Source organism: Spea bombifrons, chromosome 10, assembly GCF_027358695.1.
Source record: "Spea bombifrons isolate aSpeBom1 chromosome 10, aSpeBom1.2.pri, whole genome shotgun sequence".
In the NCBI taxonomy this organism is placed as follows: Eukaryota; Metazoa; Chordata; class Amphibia; order Anura; family Pelobatidae; genus Spea; species Spea bombifrons.
In genome coordinates, this window is record NC_071096.1 from 36,988,321 (window position 1) to 37,002,181 (window position 13,861).

Here is a 13,861-nt window from a genome sequence, read left to right on the forward strand (position 1 = left end):
CCAGGGGCCGAGGGGCCGAGGAGAGGACGTGGAGAGGAGGAATGTGCCCAGCAGTTTATTTTCTTCTGCTTTTTAATGAAACGTATCCCTAGCCAATTCTCCGGATAAGACTAAAAACCTATATCTACACCCTATCGGTTTCCAGATAAAAAATATCGCTTTATGCATTCTTCTCTTAAACTTGATGACCCAACTTTTGTTTGCCGCAGATATTGTTTGTGAACCCAAGCCCGTCCAGACTTGACCTGGGTCTATTAAACAGATACTCTTATCACAGCACAGATTGGAAAGCGTTCAGATTGTCGATCATCTGGACGTGCACTCGTTGGCCTGCGGGACTTCACGTGGCTCGCTGCTGGGGGGGAGCTGACGTCGCGCAGGCACCCAGAAGAATATCGTTAGCAAATAATGAAAGAGGAGAACGCAATTCCATATTAAATGTTAGCTTATCGCGCCCCATGATACACAAGCTGGCACTTTGCCCCGTGGATGGTGAATTTTTCCATTCACGCGTATCAAATACCCCTTTCTACATACTTGCGAAGAAAAGAATTTCCGGAAGCTGGGGTTGGGTGTAGAGTTATACGCAGAGAGCGTTAAATCTGTTTGGTTTTACAGGTTAGTTAAAGGTGCGTCGAAAGCTAAGAGGGTCAGTTTGGGAAATGCCCCCCTCTGTTGCCATAACTCGTGACTTGGATGCCATATGGTGGGGGGATTCTGTTTTGGGGGTAAATATGATATATTGGGAAGCCATCGCTCCAGCATGACAAATAGGGAGTAGGAAACATATTCGAGCCATTCTCGGGCAAAGTGCTACATTGTGAACAATAGGAACGCTCCGTTGGTTTCCATGGTGACTGCTCCACTGTAACAGGGTACAAAGGCTTTGTTGGGCTGGGGTGGCGAGGTACCGGTCTCCAGTGTCCGGGGTACCGTTGTAGTATCACCCCGTGTCAGCCGTAATATCGTTTCTCACAAAACTTTTAATAACTCGATGACTGCGTCTCAGATACTTTTGCTCGTCATTTCTTCCCTCCATGTAATTATTTTAATCGCGTTCCCCAACGCACCTTTTCCCTGCGCCCTCCCGGGGAAAACAATGTTTAGATGATTATCTGGTTTGGTGAGGAACGTTTATGAATATTAATATCTGATAACTTTTATTAACGCCAAGAAAGGACTTCAGTGCCTACCGGATGGACCGCATTCCTGTCACGGATACCGCTTCAGATTCAGAAGGTCCTGAAATGGCAACTTGATCCGTGCACTCCCTTTTCTATTATTATTTAGTTTATTATTATTATTATCTTGATATTATTATTTTTTTATTTTGTTTATTATTTTGTTGTTTGGATTTAGCTGCGTTCTCGGGTAGCTCTCTCTCTCTCCCGCATGCGCGTTGCGTTATGGCCGGTCGCTGCGCCGCGGGTGTCTGGGATAGCACGCTGCTGCCGCCGTCCGTCCGTTCCATGGCTGGGAATGCGTACAGCTGCTGCTGAGTGTGAGTAGTCGTTACATCATGTGCCGTGTGTGACGCTGACTCACCGCCGGGCGAGTGAGACATCTTGTCCTTCGACACGCATTGTTTCGCTGGGCCGTTGCTTGTCGTGACTTCTCACCTACATGTAACGTCATCGCCGACTGCCGCTGCTCATGCTGGGCATTGGAGTTACTCCGTGATTCCGAATGCCCTTCGCCCCGTGCTTTCCCTTATCTGATCGGTTTATCCCCTCATTAGGATTCTAACGTCTTCATGTTTACGGACGCTGGGATCTGGGTGGCTTCATATTGTCGCCGGATATAATAATAATGATTTTTTTTTCAATTCAAGGGTTTTTTTAGTATGCGGTGTGGTTTTGTATGTAAGAAAATAGTATTTTGATTAAAACCACGTGTTTAGGGGTTATGGAAGAGTTAAAGCACGCCGAGTAGATCACAAACCCCAGAACGCAGTGGAAGCGTGGACACCGCGGGAAAGTAACAAGCTGGCGATAGTTTAACGAGAGCGGTGCCGTGCATGAGGAGGAAATGTAGAACAGGTCTGCTGTATGGAGAAGCCCAACGACGCTCCAATGGATTGGTACATAAGGGGGATTGTGTATAAAAGCAGTCCTGTTGCCATAGGAACATATAGGATGGGGTAATCAGTAGTAACGGTCCACTGGTTGCCATGGTGATAAGACCATTTCTTAAAGAACCCCTCAGGTAAAAGCAGATATTCCCCCGAAACCTCCGGTCTGGCATGGCAGGGAAACGCTCCTTTTCATCAGGGGACCCTCTCGTTGTGACAGTCTGGCCGAGCAGAGACTGCCGTCAGTATACTCTTCGGTCGCTGTTAGCTTTGGGGAGTGCACGGCTGCTGCAGAACTTCTTGAGGAGAAGAACGGCCACGTACGTTTGCGATCCTAAAGGTTGTCGTCTAGAAAATGTTAGCCGGCAGTAAGCGATACTTTGCTTCCTGTTCGCATTAGACACACGCGTGTCTAATGTGTACAATTTATTCTTGCCCCCGGAGCTTGCAGTCTGAAAGGTAAAGTATAATGTTTGCAGTAACGAGTGACACTCAGTCCTTTGGTAGCACCAATCACAGGTCAAGGGCGAGTCCGAGACCCCGAGGTCTGTCACCAAAAAGGGATTCTGGTGCAGAGACCTTGAAAGTCTTATTGCCATAGCAACCAGTAACCTGCTGACAAATCAGAGTCCATTGGTTGCTACTGAGCGTAATTTTTATGTTGAGCTTTCTCTTGCAGCCTGTTTGACATGGGGGGCGAATATTACTGCTACAGCTCGGACATCACCTGCTCCTTCCCGGCCAACGGCAAGTTCACCCCCGACCAGAGGGCCATTTACGAAGCCGTGCTCAAGTCCTCGCGTGCCGTTATGAAAGCCGTGAAACCTGGTGAGTGCCGCGGTATCCATGTCCGTAACGCAGCGGGGGGCATCCGCGCCCCCCAAATATTCTCTCCCCAAATTACAGAACAACATTGATACATTTAACAAGCAAAACGTTCCAATCGCGTGTCTGCATTCAACCCACCCATAGCTACGTTATTATTCACGCTCGCACCCTGGAAGACAGCTCTTGCGCGGGACTAACATGCCCATAAATCTCCAGCCCTGTTAAAGGGGGGGGTGAGACATACACAGGAAGCAGACGGCAGTCTGCACCACCGAGACAACGCGGCCCCTAAACCTGGAACGTCTGATAGCGCCCACCACGCTGTAGCCTGGGATGCCGGCGTAAGGACGCGGCTGTATCTGTTCGATACGGCGGATAACCCAGCAGATTCCAGCTTTAGAAGGGACAACATTAATAGCCAAGCCCGCTCCAACAACACGAGTGCGGGTATGCCTAAGCGTTGTGGGAGTTGTAGCCGGAGAGATCCCCACTCACTACCTGCGCCCCAAAGGCAGCTGAGCGATATCCATAGTCTGGGGCAGAGCCGTACATGTTCTTCTCACTCCAATCAATGTACCCCTCAATCGGAAACAAAAGTGTTTCAGTACTCAACTTACTTCGTGTACAGCAGAAACATGAGTGGGAGTGCTGCACTCCATTTAGCGAGCCGGGGCCTTTGCTGGGACACCGCTAAAGATTAGCGCTGCTGTGCCTGCTGTATAGTTTAATGGCATATAAAGAACGCCCTGAAACGTGTAAACATTTATTTATTATTTTAAGAATTTGCCCAATCTTTAGAAATTTTGGTAGCCAGATTACAGCAGTCACTCTGGTTGCTATGGTGATTTCCCCACCTTTATCCATTTGCACCAGTAATCCCGTCCCTCTATGATTAGCGCGCATGCATTTAACAAAGCTGTCACCCTTAATAAATAGCGGAGCCCCTCGGCTTATTAATCGAAGTGATTGTGATTAGGTCGGCAGCGACATCCTCGCAACGATCCGATCTTTGTCCTCAAACAGCATAAAACAGTAAAAGCGATGGTTTCCCCCCAAAGAGTATAAACACTTTTACTCGTTCCGTCTGATTTATGAGGCTTCGCTGTTTTTTGAGAACAGTTATTGTAATTTTTCCTGATAAATCTTCCCCTTGTGGATTGTATTGGGAAAGGTGGCCGTCTCTGCCAATAATGGCTGGCTGAGCGCAGACCAATCAGAAATGCGAGTTTCCAGGGCCCCACTCGAGGGCCGGCCGGCCGGCGGTTCACTGACCTGCCTTCCACGTTGGATCGTTTGGCACGGATTTAACAATTAAGTAGACACAATATCAGCAGATTTCTTTTTCTTTCTGGGCACAGCCTCCCAAAGTCCAAGGACTCTCTGATCTCACTATCTGACCTGCTCCTGAGGATAAGAGATAGCGAGGGGAAAGGGTTAATGGGACACTTTCAGTTAATCCCCCCCCCCCAAAAAAGCAGACTTTGTATAAATAATGAACTAAATGGCGTGTAAATTTACTTTTATTACCGATATCATCTGGATTCCCAAGTAGCATAAAAGTTGCACGGATGTTCTCGATGGAGAGCGGTTCTAGTGCAAAGCCTGCTTTAGGAGCAGTCGTCTGTACGTGGCGTGGACATTAAACCGGCCATGATAACGAGCGGGATTGCCTTGTGTTTCTAGGTGTCGCCTGGCCCGATATGCACCGCTTGGCCGACAGAGTCCACCTGGAAGAGCTCACTAAACTTGGCCTCCTCAAAGGCAACGTCGATGACATGCTGAAGGCCCACATGGGCGCCGTGTTCATGCCGCACGGCCTCGGACACTTCCTCGGGATTGATGTCCATGATGTTGGAGGATACCCGGAGGTCAGTCTGATGAGCCCAGTTAGTTACTCCAGCCCCGGTTGCATTTTGGAACTACTGTGTAACATATAATACTAGCTGTTTGCTAGGTTTGGGCGCTTTCTGGGTATATTTCTACCGCTGAGATTCTAGCGGAGCCCCGGGAAAACACGCCAACGCTTGGGATGCTTTATATCCCACTACAATCCAGAGATGCGCAAAGGGTTAAGAAGCTGGGGAGGAATGAAGGAGGCCAGGCGGTCATCCTGCGTCCAGCAATGTCTTAGCGAGGGGTCTCTGGGTGATTCTGACAGCTGGCCGCAGGCTGAGTCTGGCTTTTTGGGCCGCGTGTTTACACTTTATCATTCGTTTAAAAGCCCTCGGGGAAAAACACAGCGATCAGAGGCATTTAAATAACCGGCAACCTTGGAAGCATGAAATGATTGCTGCTATTCTATGATATTAAAAAACGGAATGGGTAGGAGGTTAGCCGCGCGCAGCCCCCCCCCACCCCCCGCATAAACAGAAAGTTCACCTGCCCCAAGAGCTTACATTCTTGCAGGGTTCCTGATGATGTGATTGGCGTCAGTTGGCTCTCCGCTGCCTGGACGATGTCCACGATTGTTTTCTCCTGTCCAGCAGTTGACTTCTATCTGATTAGTTTTTCTGTCGGTGGCCAAAGTATACTTTTTGCTCGTTGTAAATTGGAGCGAGCCGAGCTCTGGGCTTCCAGCGTTCTCTCTGTGACAGCGGAGCAGAGCTTGGGAGTTTTTAACGGCTGATTTATGCAGACACCCTGGCTGCTCTCGGTATAACACCGGAAGTCCCTCGGGACGGGGAGAAACTCACCGGACGCGGGTGACGCTGAGCGCGCTTTCCGAAGAGATGGGATCAGATTGTGACCGAGGAGGTCTCCTAGAAAGAAAAACAACATTATATGTTTCAGTAGATATAAAATCAGAATCAATCATCGTTAATCATCACGTTAATACAGGTGTCCGTCAGCAGAGTTTAGTTGATAAGCCGCCAGTGCCTTGACCACGTTCACGTCGGTCCGTGAAAGCTTTGCACAAGCAGAGCCATAAAGACACGGCGCCGTCTCTCCTAGAAGTAAATGTGTAACGGATCTCTTCTTCTTGTCCTCAGGGCGTGGAGCGCATTGACCTGCCGGGGCTCAAAAGCCTCCGTACGGCCCGGACCCTGCAGGAGAGGATGGTTCTCACCATCGAGCCCGGCATTTACTTCATCGACCATGTGCTGGATCAGGCCTTGAAAGATCCTGCCCAGTCCTGCTTCATTAACAATGAGGTCTTACAGCGCTTCCGAGGCTTCGGTGGGGTGAGTGACCGTCCCCTGCTGGGGCAATAATGTCGTAGTTACATCGATTTCTTAAAATACGATTTCTGAACATTCTGAAACACATCAGCGGGGATGGCCCCTTCCACCCTGCAACCAGCATGATGTCTACACCTGAATATACGCACACATGCTATAGAAACACATATACTGTATTTACACGCATGTAGTGCCCAGTGTAGCCCCTCTCTAGTAAATAAGTTGGGGATTTGTGCCGTTTCTAGATTTAATCATTAAAATGTTGACCTCGATGGGGACGACCCACTAGAGTCACAGCTCATCCAAAATCAGGGGGCCTGAGACCTTTCTTACCACCCTCGATGGAAGCTCGTTTGACTCGAATGCACGATATCCAGTTTAATGCAAAGTGATTCATTTTATTTAAACTGGGGAGGATAAGGTCCAAATGTCACCCAGTTGTATTTATAGCCCACAAGGTCAAGAGCGATGAAGCAGCTGTGAGGTGAGTCACTCGCTTTGGAGTAAACGGACGGGTGAATCGGGTAGAAGAAATGCTGGTGCTGCAGGTCATAAAGTCACTGATAAGATAGGACGACGTTCTAGAACACGCAGACTTTATGATGAGACCGGCAGGGACGTCGCCATGATCCAACGACTCGGAGAAACGCTCCAAGCGGGGCAAGATTTCCGCAATGAGCGAGGGGACCGAGACGTTGTAACAAAGTTCAGAATTGTAGAAAATCCGTCACGATGGGGAAACGTGGCGGGCAACGCAGAACAGCGAGCTATAAAGTGCAAACGAGACAAGGCGAAGCTGAAGGGTCGCTGCAGGTTCTTTCACAGCGGGATATACGCTTCTTGAAGATGGAAGAACGGTGAGAGAAGCGGGAAAAACGAAAAGGAGCTTCTCATGGGCAAGAAAAGTACAAGACTGGAAGCCCCAGTGAGTCTAAGATCTGCTCCAACAGACCGTAAAGTATCAACTCAAAAATTGGGGGGATTTTTTTCCCCTCTGGTGGTCTTCTCCCCATTGAGGGAACGGCAAGCTGTGATAAATGTATTAAAATAGCGAGACGTGCGTTTGTTCCGCAATGGAGAAGGAGCGACACCGCAAGAAGACAAGGACTTCATCCAAGACATGAAGATGATAAACAAAAATACTTTAAAGGAACGTGGAAAACTGAACGGTTCACCGAAGGAATGCCTGATAGGATACAACGGAAATGTACAAATAAGTGGTGAACTTGTGTAAAAGGAGCGATGGCAGCCGAGGGAGGGTACAATGCCGCGAGTCACAGGCTGGAGTAAAAGTCCCAAATAATTTAGAGACAGATGTATTAAAACGCGTGTCTGTCCGCCCCGGGAATCCTTAGGAAAAATAAATAAAAGTTAAACATTTATAAAAAGAGAGACAGGAAAAGGGGACAGGTTAGGGAGTCTGACAGTTTACCTTCCCAACAGCTCAGATATCTGCCGCTGCTCCTCTGAGGAGATCCTGAAGGCTACACATCATCCTTATAATCCAATGGCTGCAGGACAGAAAGCTTTCTGTATGTTAAAGGAAGGATGCAGCGATAACACGGTTTACATGTCTCCGCGTTCTATCTGTAACGGATCTCCTCGTCGTGTGTTTTTGGCTCATTAGCCGCATACATCCATTAGCGAGAAGGGTGCAAGAATTAAAAAGCAATCTTGTCACCATAGCAGCCAATAGAGCATTCCTGCAGTTGCTACGGTGATAAGACCAGCTCCAGAATCGCGGTGCATAAATAAAGCCTAAAGTCTGCGTGACCCCGGCCCATCTAACCCACCGCATCTCGTCTAACCCACCGCATCTCTCCTCCCTCCAGGTCCGCATCGAGGACGACATCGCGGTCACGTCGGGCGGCATGGAGTTACTCACCTGCGTACCTCGCACCGTCGAGGAGATCGAGGCTCACATGGCGGGGGGCTCCGAGGGCGTCTGCAAGGCGTTCGACCGCGTGGTCCTCAGCGAGCCGCTCTAAACGGCGCAAAAGCTTCGCGGGGGAGCCAGCAAAAACCTCTCTGTGCCTTCGATGTGATTATCGCTCCTAATGAAAAACACGGGAATCGCTTCTCCAAGACAAACACTCCGATCTCAAACACCGCGCTGGCGTTTTATTGTCTTTGTTTAAAAGAACTGAACCGTCAATAAAATAAAACAGAAACTCCAGTGTGTGTTAAATGGATACAAGATGTTGCGTTAAACGATCCAGAGCGCTGTTGGCAATAATCTCACGCTGTTGGTTTACATTTATATCACAAGCTCAATTAGCAAATAAATGCATTTAAACAATACAAGGCTAGTTATTTATTTATTCACGTCACTTCGCCACACATCCCATGCTGAACCCATGGAGATAATACATCACTGGGTCGCTGGAAACAAAGGGTTAAGAAGAGGGCGGCATGTAAGTTAAATGCCCCTCTCCTCTGACCTTAAGTCATGTACCGATCCAACGCAATGCAACAGTTACTGGCTTCTCTATATTAGACTGACTTTCATCATTATAAATTGATTCCCCCCCCAAAAAAACAATCTAATACAGAGAGAGTCCCCAGCCGCTGTGTTGCGTGTACTCGTCGTGTATTCCCAGCCGGCAAATCTATGGCAGGAGTGATAGATAAAGCTCTATTACCCCAGGGTAAATGTTTGCGAGTTGGCAGCCGTCGCGCTGACCGCAGCACGTTCCCTGTGATTGGCAGGCAGGGCGCCAGAGCCGCGCACACCTCCGGCAACCCCGAGCGCTTACCCGGTACAAGGCTGAGCACACGTCCCGCTCCAGACACCGGCGGGGTGGTCAAAGTACGCCTGCATGATCACCAGAGGACTTTAGTGCTTTCCGTCTGATTGCTTCTACTTCTGCTTTAAACCCGAGTGTTCTAAATATCAACGTATACAATGTTTGGGGTTCCATGGATCTGATTGGCTGGGAAGGGGTCATTTTGGGGGTTCTAGGAACACCTGATATATATATATATATATATATATATATATATATATATATATGGCAGCCCCCTCGCTCTGTTTTTGTAAATTGTATATAAACTTTGTGTCTGAGATATTGTTGTAAAGCACGCGATACGCTTAATACAATGTAGCAAGACTTTGTAAGTTTGCATTGTTATGGCAGTTTTGTGGGGTGTCCACACTACGGGGGGCCGTCTCGCTCCACGCAGAGGGGTCGGCCCCCGATAATTTCGGTCCCGTAACAAGGTACCAGTAGCAACAGAGCTTTGTAACGCCCGACGTTCATACACAGAGTGCTTTTAAAAAGAGGACCCGCATTGTGTGAAGTTCATCTCAGGTCTCGTATAAGCACTTGGATCAGATCCAAGACAAACAGAATATTTTCCCCTACAGAGATGAACATAAAACCTGTCCTCTGAGGTTTGTCTGTCGAAGGGAGTAAAACCCGACGACTCCAAGGGAGGGCTTCGCTAAACAAAAAATATAAACCCTCGTTCCAAAAAAGCTGCCTGAAAACCTTTAAACGTCTCTTAAAACCCCCAGGCCCCCCGTACTCTCCTGCTTCCCCTCCATTACTAACCAGGCATCTTATCCAACCTGCCACCAGACGCTGGCTGAGAGTCGCAGGAGTTTTCATTCAATAACAAGGTGTCGTGTACTCTGATTATACGATCCATGCGACCTAGACGGGGCACCAATATTACCTGCGCCACTGATGATGACATCATACCGGGTACCTCGATACTAATTTTAACAGAGACCCCGTAGAAGAAAATGCAAGCAGAGTAGCTCTTACTGATAGAAGACAGAAATGCCCTCCCCGTCTACCATAAGCTGAACCAGGGGTCTGGTCTCAGGCCGTTCCATGTATGCACTACCCCTTCCATAAAGCCAGAATCCCTAGGGTAGGTGATAGATGATAGACTTCTCCCCCCGCACGGGATCGGAAGTGTCCTCGCTGCGTCTGTAACATAACACGGGGCTCACGGATACTGCTTTTTATTTCCCAGCTGGGGGTAAAGGTTCCAAATCCACATAATTTAATTTATTTGTTTAAATGCAGTCACTGGCAGCAGCCGGACTAGATACGGATCTGTACGTTGGATTATCTGTTTTCTATCTTGGAGAAGCAGGAGTACGGGAACGCGCAGGGCTGCGAGGAGTTGGCAAAACCGTCTGGGCCGGGGAATAATAAAGCCAGCCCTGGAAATAATAAAAGAACAGCACGATACTTCATGGTGCCATTTTTTGGGGGGTAGGCAGCACACGGTAAGTTCCAGTCCTGATCTTGTGAGTTCAGAATAGGGAGAAACTCCACATTTGAAAAGTATATTTGGAAACAAATTTTTAGATGTTTTCCCACCGGACCAAAAAGTTCTGACTTGAAAAAGAAAACATGTCTGGTGTATGAGGGAGAGAGACGACGTGTCTGGTGTATGAGGGAGAAAGAAGACGTGTCTGGTGTATGAGGGAGAGAGAAGACGTGTCTGGTGTATGAGGGAGAGAGAAGACGTGTCTGGTGTATGAGGGAGAGAGAAGACGTGTCTGGTGTATGAGGGAGAGAGAAGACGTGTCTGGTGTATGTGGGAGTTAGAAGGCGTGTCTGAGGAAGATAACATTGCATTAACAGTTTGTTTTCTGCAGGTATTTTTGGTTGAACCAAAACAAGACTGCCTGGTTTGACCATCATAGAGTTTGCACTAGATAAAGAAGTGATGTACAGGTCACCAGAGCTACATATATATGTAACCATTTCCCTGGACTCCTGTACATTGTACCATAAAGACATTAAAATGATGTAGTATCCCTGCATAGGGATGGAAGGAAATGGTGGGACAGGAACGCTCTTGGCATTAAGTGACCCCTGTCCTACTCAGTGCGTAACCCCAATTCCCTTCCCTGCTCCTATCTGGGTAAATACGTTACTATCTCTGCTTCTCAGTCATAACTTTTTAACCCGCATTTTAGGCATCACAGCAGAGGAATTCATAGAGATGGATGAGTTTGGAGTCAGCAGACGTGACCAGCTCCAGGCCGTCCTGGCAGACATGGCAGCTGCCCATCCCAGCCATATCCACATCTTCAGTGTGGTGAATGCAGAGGATAATGCGACCGATGTGACATTTTCAGTATGCGGAGCTGCCTCCTGCCACAAACCCGAGATTTTACGGAACTCATTGACAGCCCAGAGAGAGAAGGTATGGACAGAGTGTTTATGGCGTTATTACTGAGTAAGAATAACGTCGGCTGTCTCTTAAAATTAATATTACAAAACGCAGAATATTTATCAGTCTCATGATATCTAGATGTATCCTGTTTGTCTTTCAGAGTTTTGTGGAAATAATTCCCTTGATTTTGAATCTCTGAGGGTACAGCCGGGGGTTTATTACTTTATAACAAAAGTAAAGATCTAAGAGCGATGCGTTTTTATCATCTTTATCTGCATTTGTTGTGGGAGGGAGCTGGTCCTGGGGTGCCTAATGGCAACAGAACTGTGATGGTGTCTAGATAAGTTTTTGGTGCCGTTTTAACTGAGTTTTTTTTGTATTCTTCTCAATGACAGATCCGATCAGTGCTGAAGGAAAGGAATTCCCAAGTATCCATTGATTTCTGTTCATGGATGGGCTGTTTGCAGGATGGCGGGTGCACAATCCATAGCGCAGTCAGCAGATCCCCGCCTCTCGTGGATGGAGGTAGCGCATCTTTAGTCTCAATTCCCCAAGTTGGAAACGTGTCCTGCAGATGTCCGGCACAGAAACAATTTTACCAGAACTGTTATTCTCTGCCCATTACCCTTGCCTGAATGGTGGGACTTGCACGTCGACTCTCACCGGTTCCAGGTAGGCAGATTCTCTGGACCATGTTCCTGTGTGACTTATCCCTTACATCATCAACTTCAGACAGTCTACCTTTGAAACTAAAATATTTCCCTTTGTCTTTCTAGGTGTCACTGTTTGACTTCGTTCCTTGGGCCACGCTGCCAGCAGACTCAGAACATTTCACGGTAACGGCTATGCATGGATTCATCCTATCGGCCACTGCTCGGACAGCCGTCTATCGCTGGAGTTCGTAAGCGACAGCACAGACAGATTATTACTACACAGCGGAGCGTCAAGAGACAGTAAGAACTTCATCGCCGTTGGTGAGTATCAGGAAAGGACGAAGCGAGGAGGAGCAGCAGCATCAACTAGAGAGCAGAGGCAGAGCACCTTTTCTCCCTTATATTATATATTTATTCGATATAGTTATTAAATAGTTATTATATACCCCTCTATTTCCTTTTGAGCTTCTTGAGAAGGCAGATCATTTTGTATGTTTCTTTCTGTGCTTTAATTGATTCAAACTGAGAAGAAATTGAGAACTAAGCCACTTTTATTGAATGTCTACACAGTACAATACAGAGAGTCAAATCACAAGTACAAGGCAGAGAGAAACAAATCACAAGTAAATCACAAGTAAATCACAAGTAAATCACAAGTAAATCACAAGTAAATCACAAGTAAATCACAAGTAAATCACAAGTAAATCACAAGTAAATCACAAGTAAATCACAAGGCAAAAAGTAACAAATGCAATGAGTTACAAATCACAATGCAAAGAATCACAATTACAGTGCAATGAATTACAAATTACAAGGCATAGAGTTACAGATACAATGATGAAGTCATGAGTAACATGAAGTGAAAGTACCGTAATAGTAAATCTACAATAACACAACATTGACAATAATCACAATTTAATTACATGCTTAGTCTGCGCCGGGTCCAGCCGCACTGCTGTTAATGTGGTTTTATTTCCATTCCCAAAGAGATTACGAGTGGCTGGCTCCTTCTCATCTTCAGACAAGACCTGACCCCGCTGAGGATCAGCTTTCCAGAGCAGGTGAATGTTACAGACAGAACGGCATCGGATAGACCTGCGCACAAAAGATAAAGTAAGTTAATTATCACATCGTGAGCCAGACATGTAATTAATGCAGCCACAGGAAAGCTTAAATATTCTCCTTTACTCACAGAAGTAGAATGAAGACGAATCTTTAAGAGCAGACACAGAGCTGCATTATACTCAACTAACTGACCCTCAGCTAACTCTACATGGAACATATCACCAAGACAAGTCACACCAAATACACAACGATTCACATCGCACGCAGTTACATTTACTTAAAGGAAATGTCAACGTCAGGCAGTCAGGGAAGATGAATTACTGACTTCATTTACTTCGGTGCAGGGAGTCAGCCTGACTCTGGATCGCTGCCGCACGGCTTTGATAAATGAGAGGGGATCGGAGGAAAGCTACTTACAGAGGATCGAACGAGTTGTGAAGTCTGCGGAGTCATCATGCAGGACAGAAGGTATGGAGCACACGGACAGCTTGGGCTGGAGATGAGGGCTGACTTTACTGCAGTAGCAGATTATAAACCGGGATTAATGCCTAGCGGCTGCTCCACTGGGTTTGTAATCTGCATGGATGAAGAGAAAGGAAGTGTTGAAGAGTCGTGACATAATTTTTATGCATGTTTAATATTATCTGCAGTAGTAAAGCCCCACACCACGTGTTACTGTGACCCGTGTCTGATATGCATGCCATTCTCTGCAGGTTTTGGGAGCCGGATACCGTTCTGCAGCTCGGAGGTGTTAAGCAGTCATCTCCTCGTTCCCACAATCTCCTTCCGCACAAACCCTTTAAAGGCTGTCTCCACATGTAGTTGTAAGGGATAATGTATAAACAATATAACCTTTCAAATTTAATTGAAATAAAGACACACACTATCAATGTGGAATAAACAGGCCGTGTACTTTTATTTAG

The 13,861-nt window shown here is 47.1% G+C and overlaps 1 protein-coding gene across 1 annotated transcript in view; it reads left to right on the forward strand.

Moving 5' to 3' along the window:
* The window catches only part of PEPD (peptidase D), a 65,397-nt gene extending 57,015 nt beyond the window's left edge, over positions 1-8,382 (forward strand). Inside the window, exons 12-15 of the mRNA XM_053449653.1 lie at positions 2,751-2,899; positions 4,583-4,767; positions 5,890-6,081; positions 7,911-8,382. Coding sequence (XP_053305628.1) covers positions 2,751-2,899; positions 4,583-4,767; positions 5,890-6,081; positions 7,911-8,066 — 682 coding nt within the window. The 3' untranslated portion in view covers positions 8,067-8,382. The remainder of the gene's footprint in view (positions 1-2,750; positions 2,900-4,582; positions 4,768-5,889; positions 6,082-7,910) is intronic.
* Positions 8,383-13,861: the final 5,479 nt, after the last annotated feature.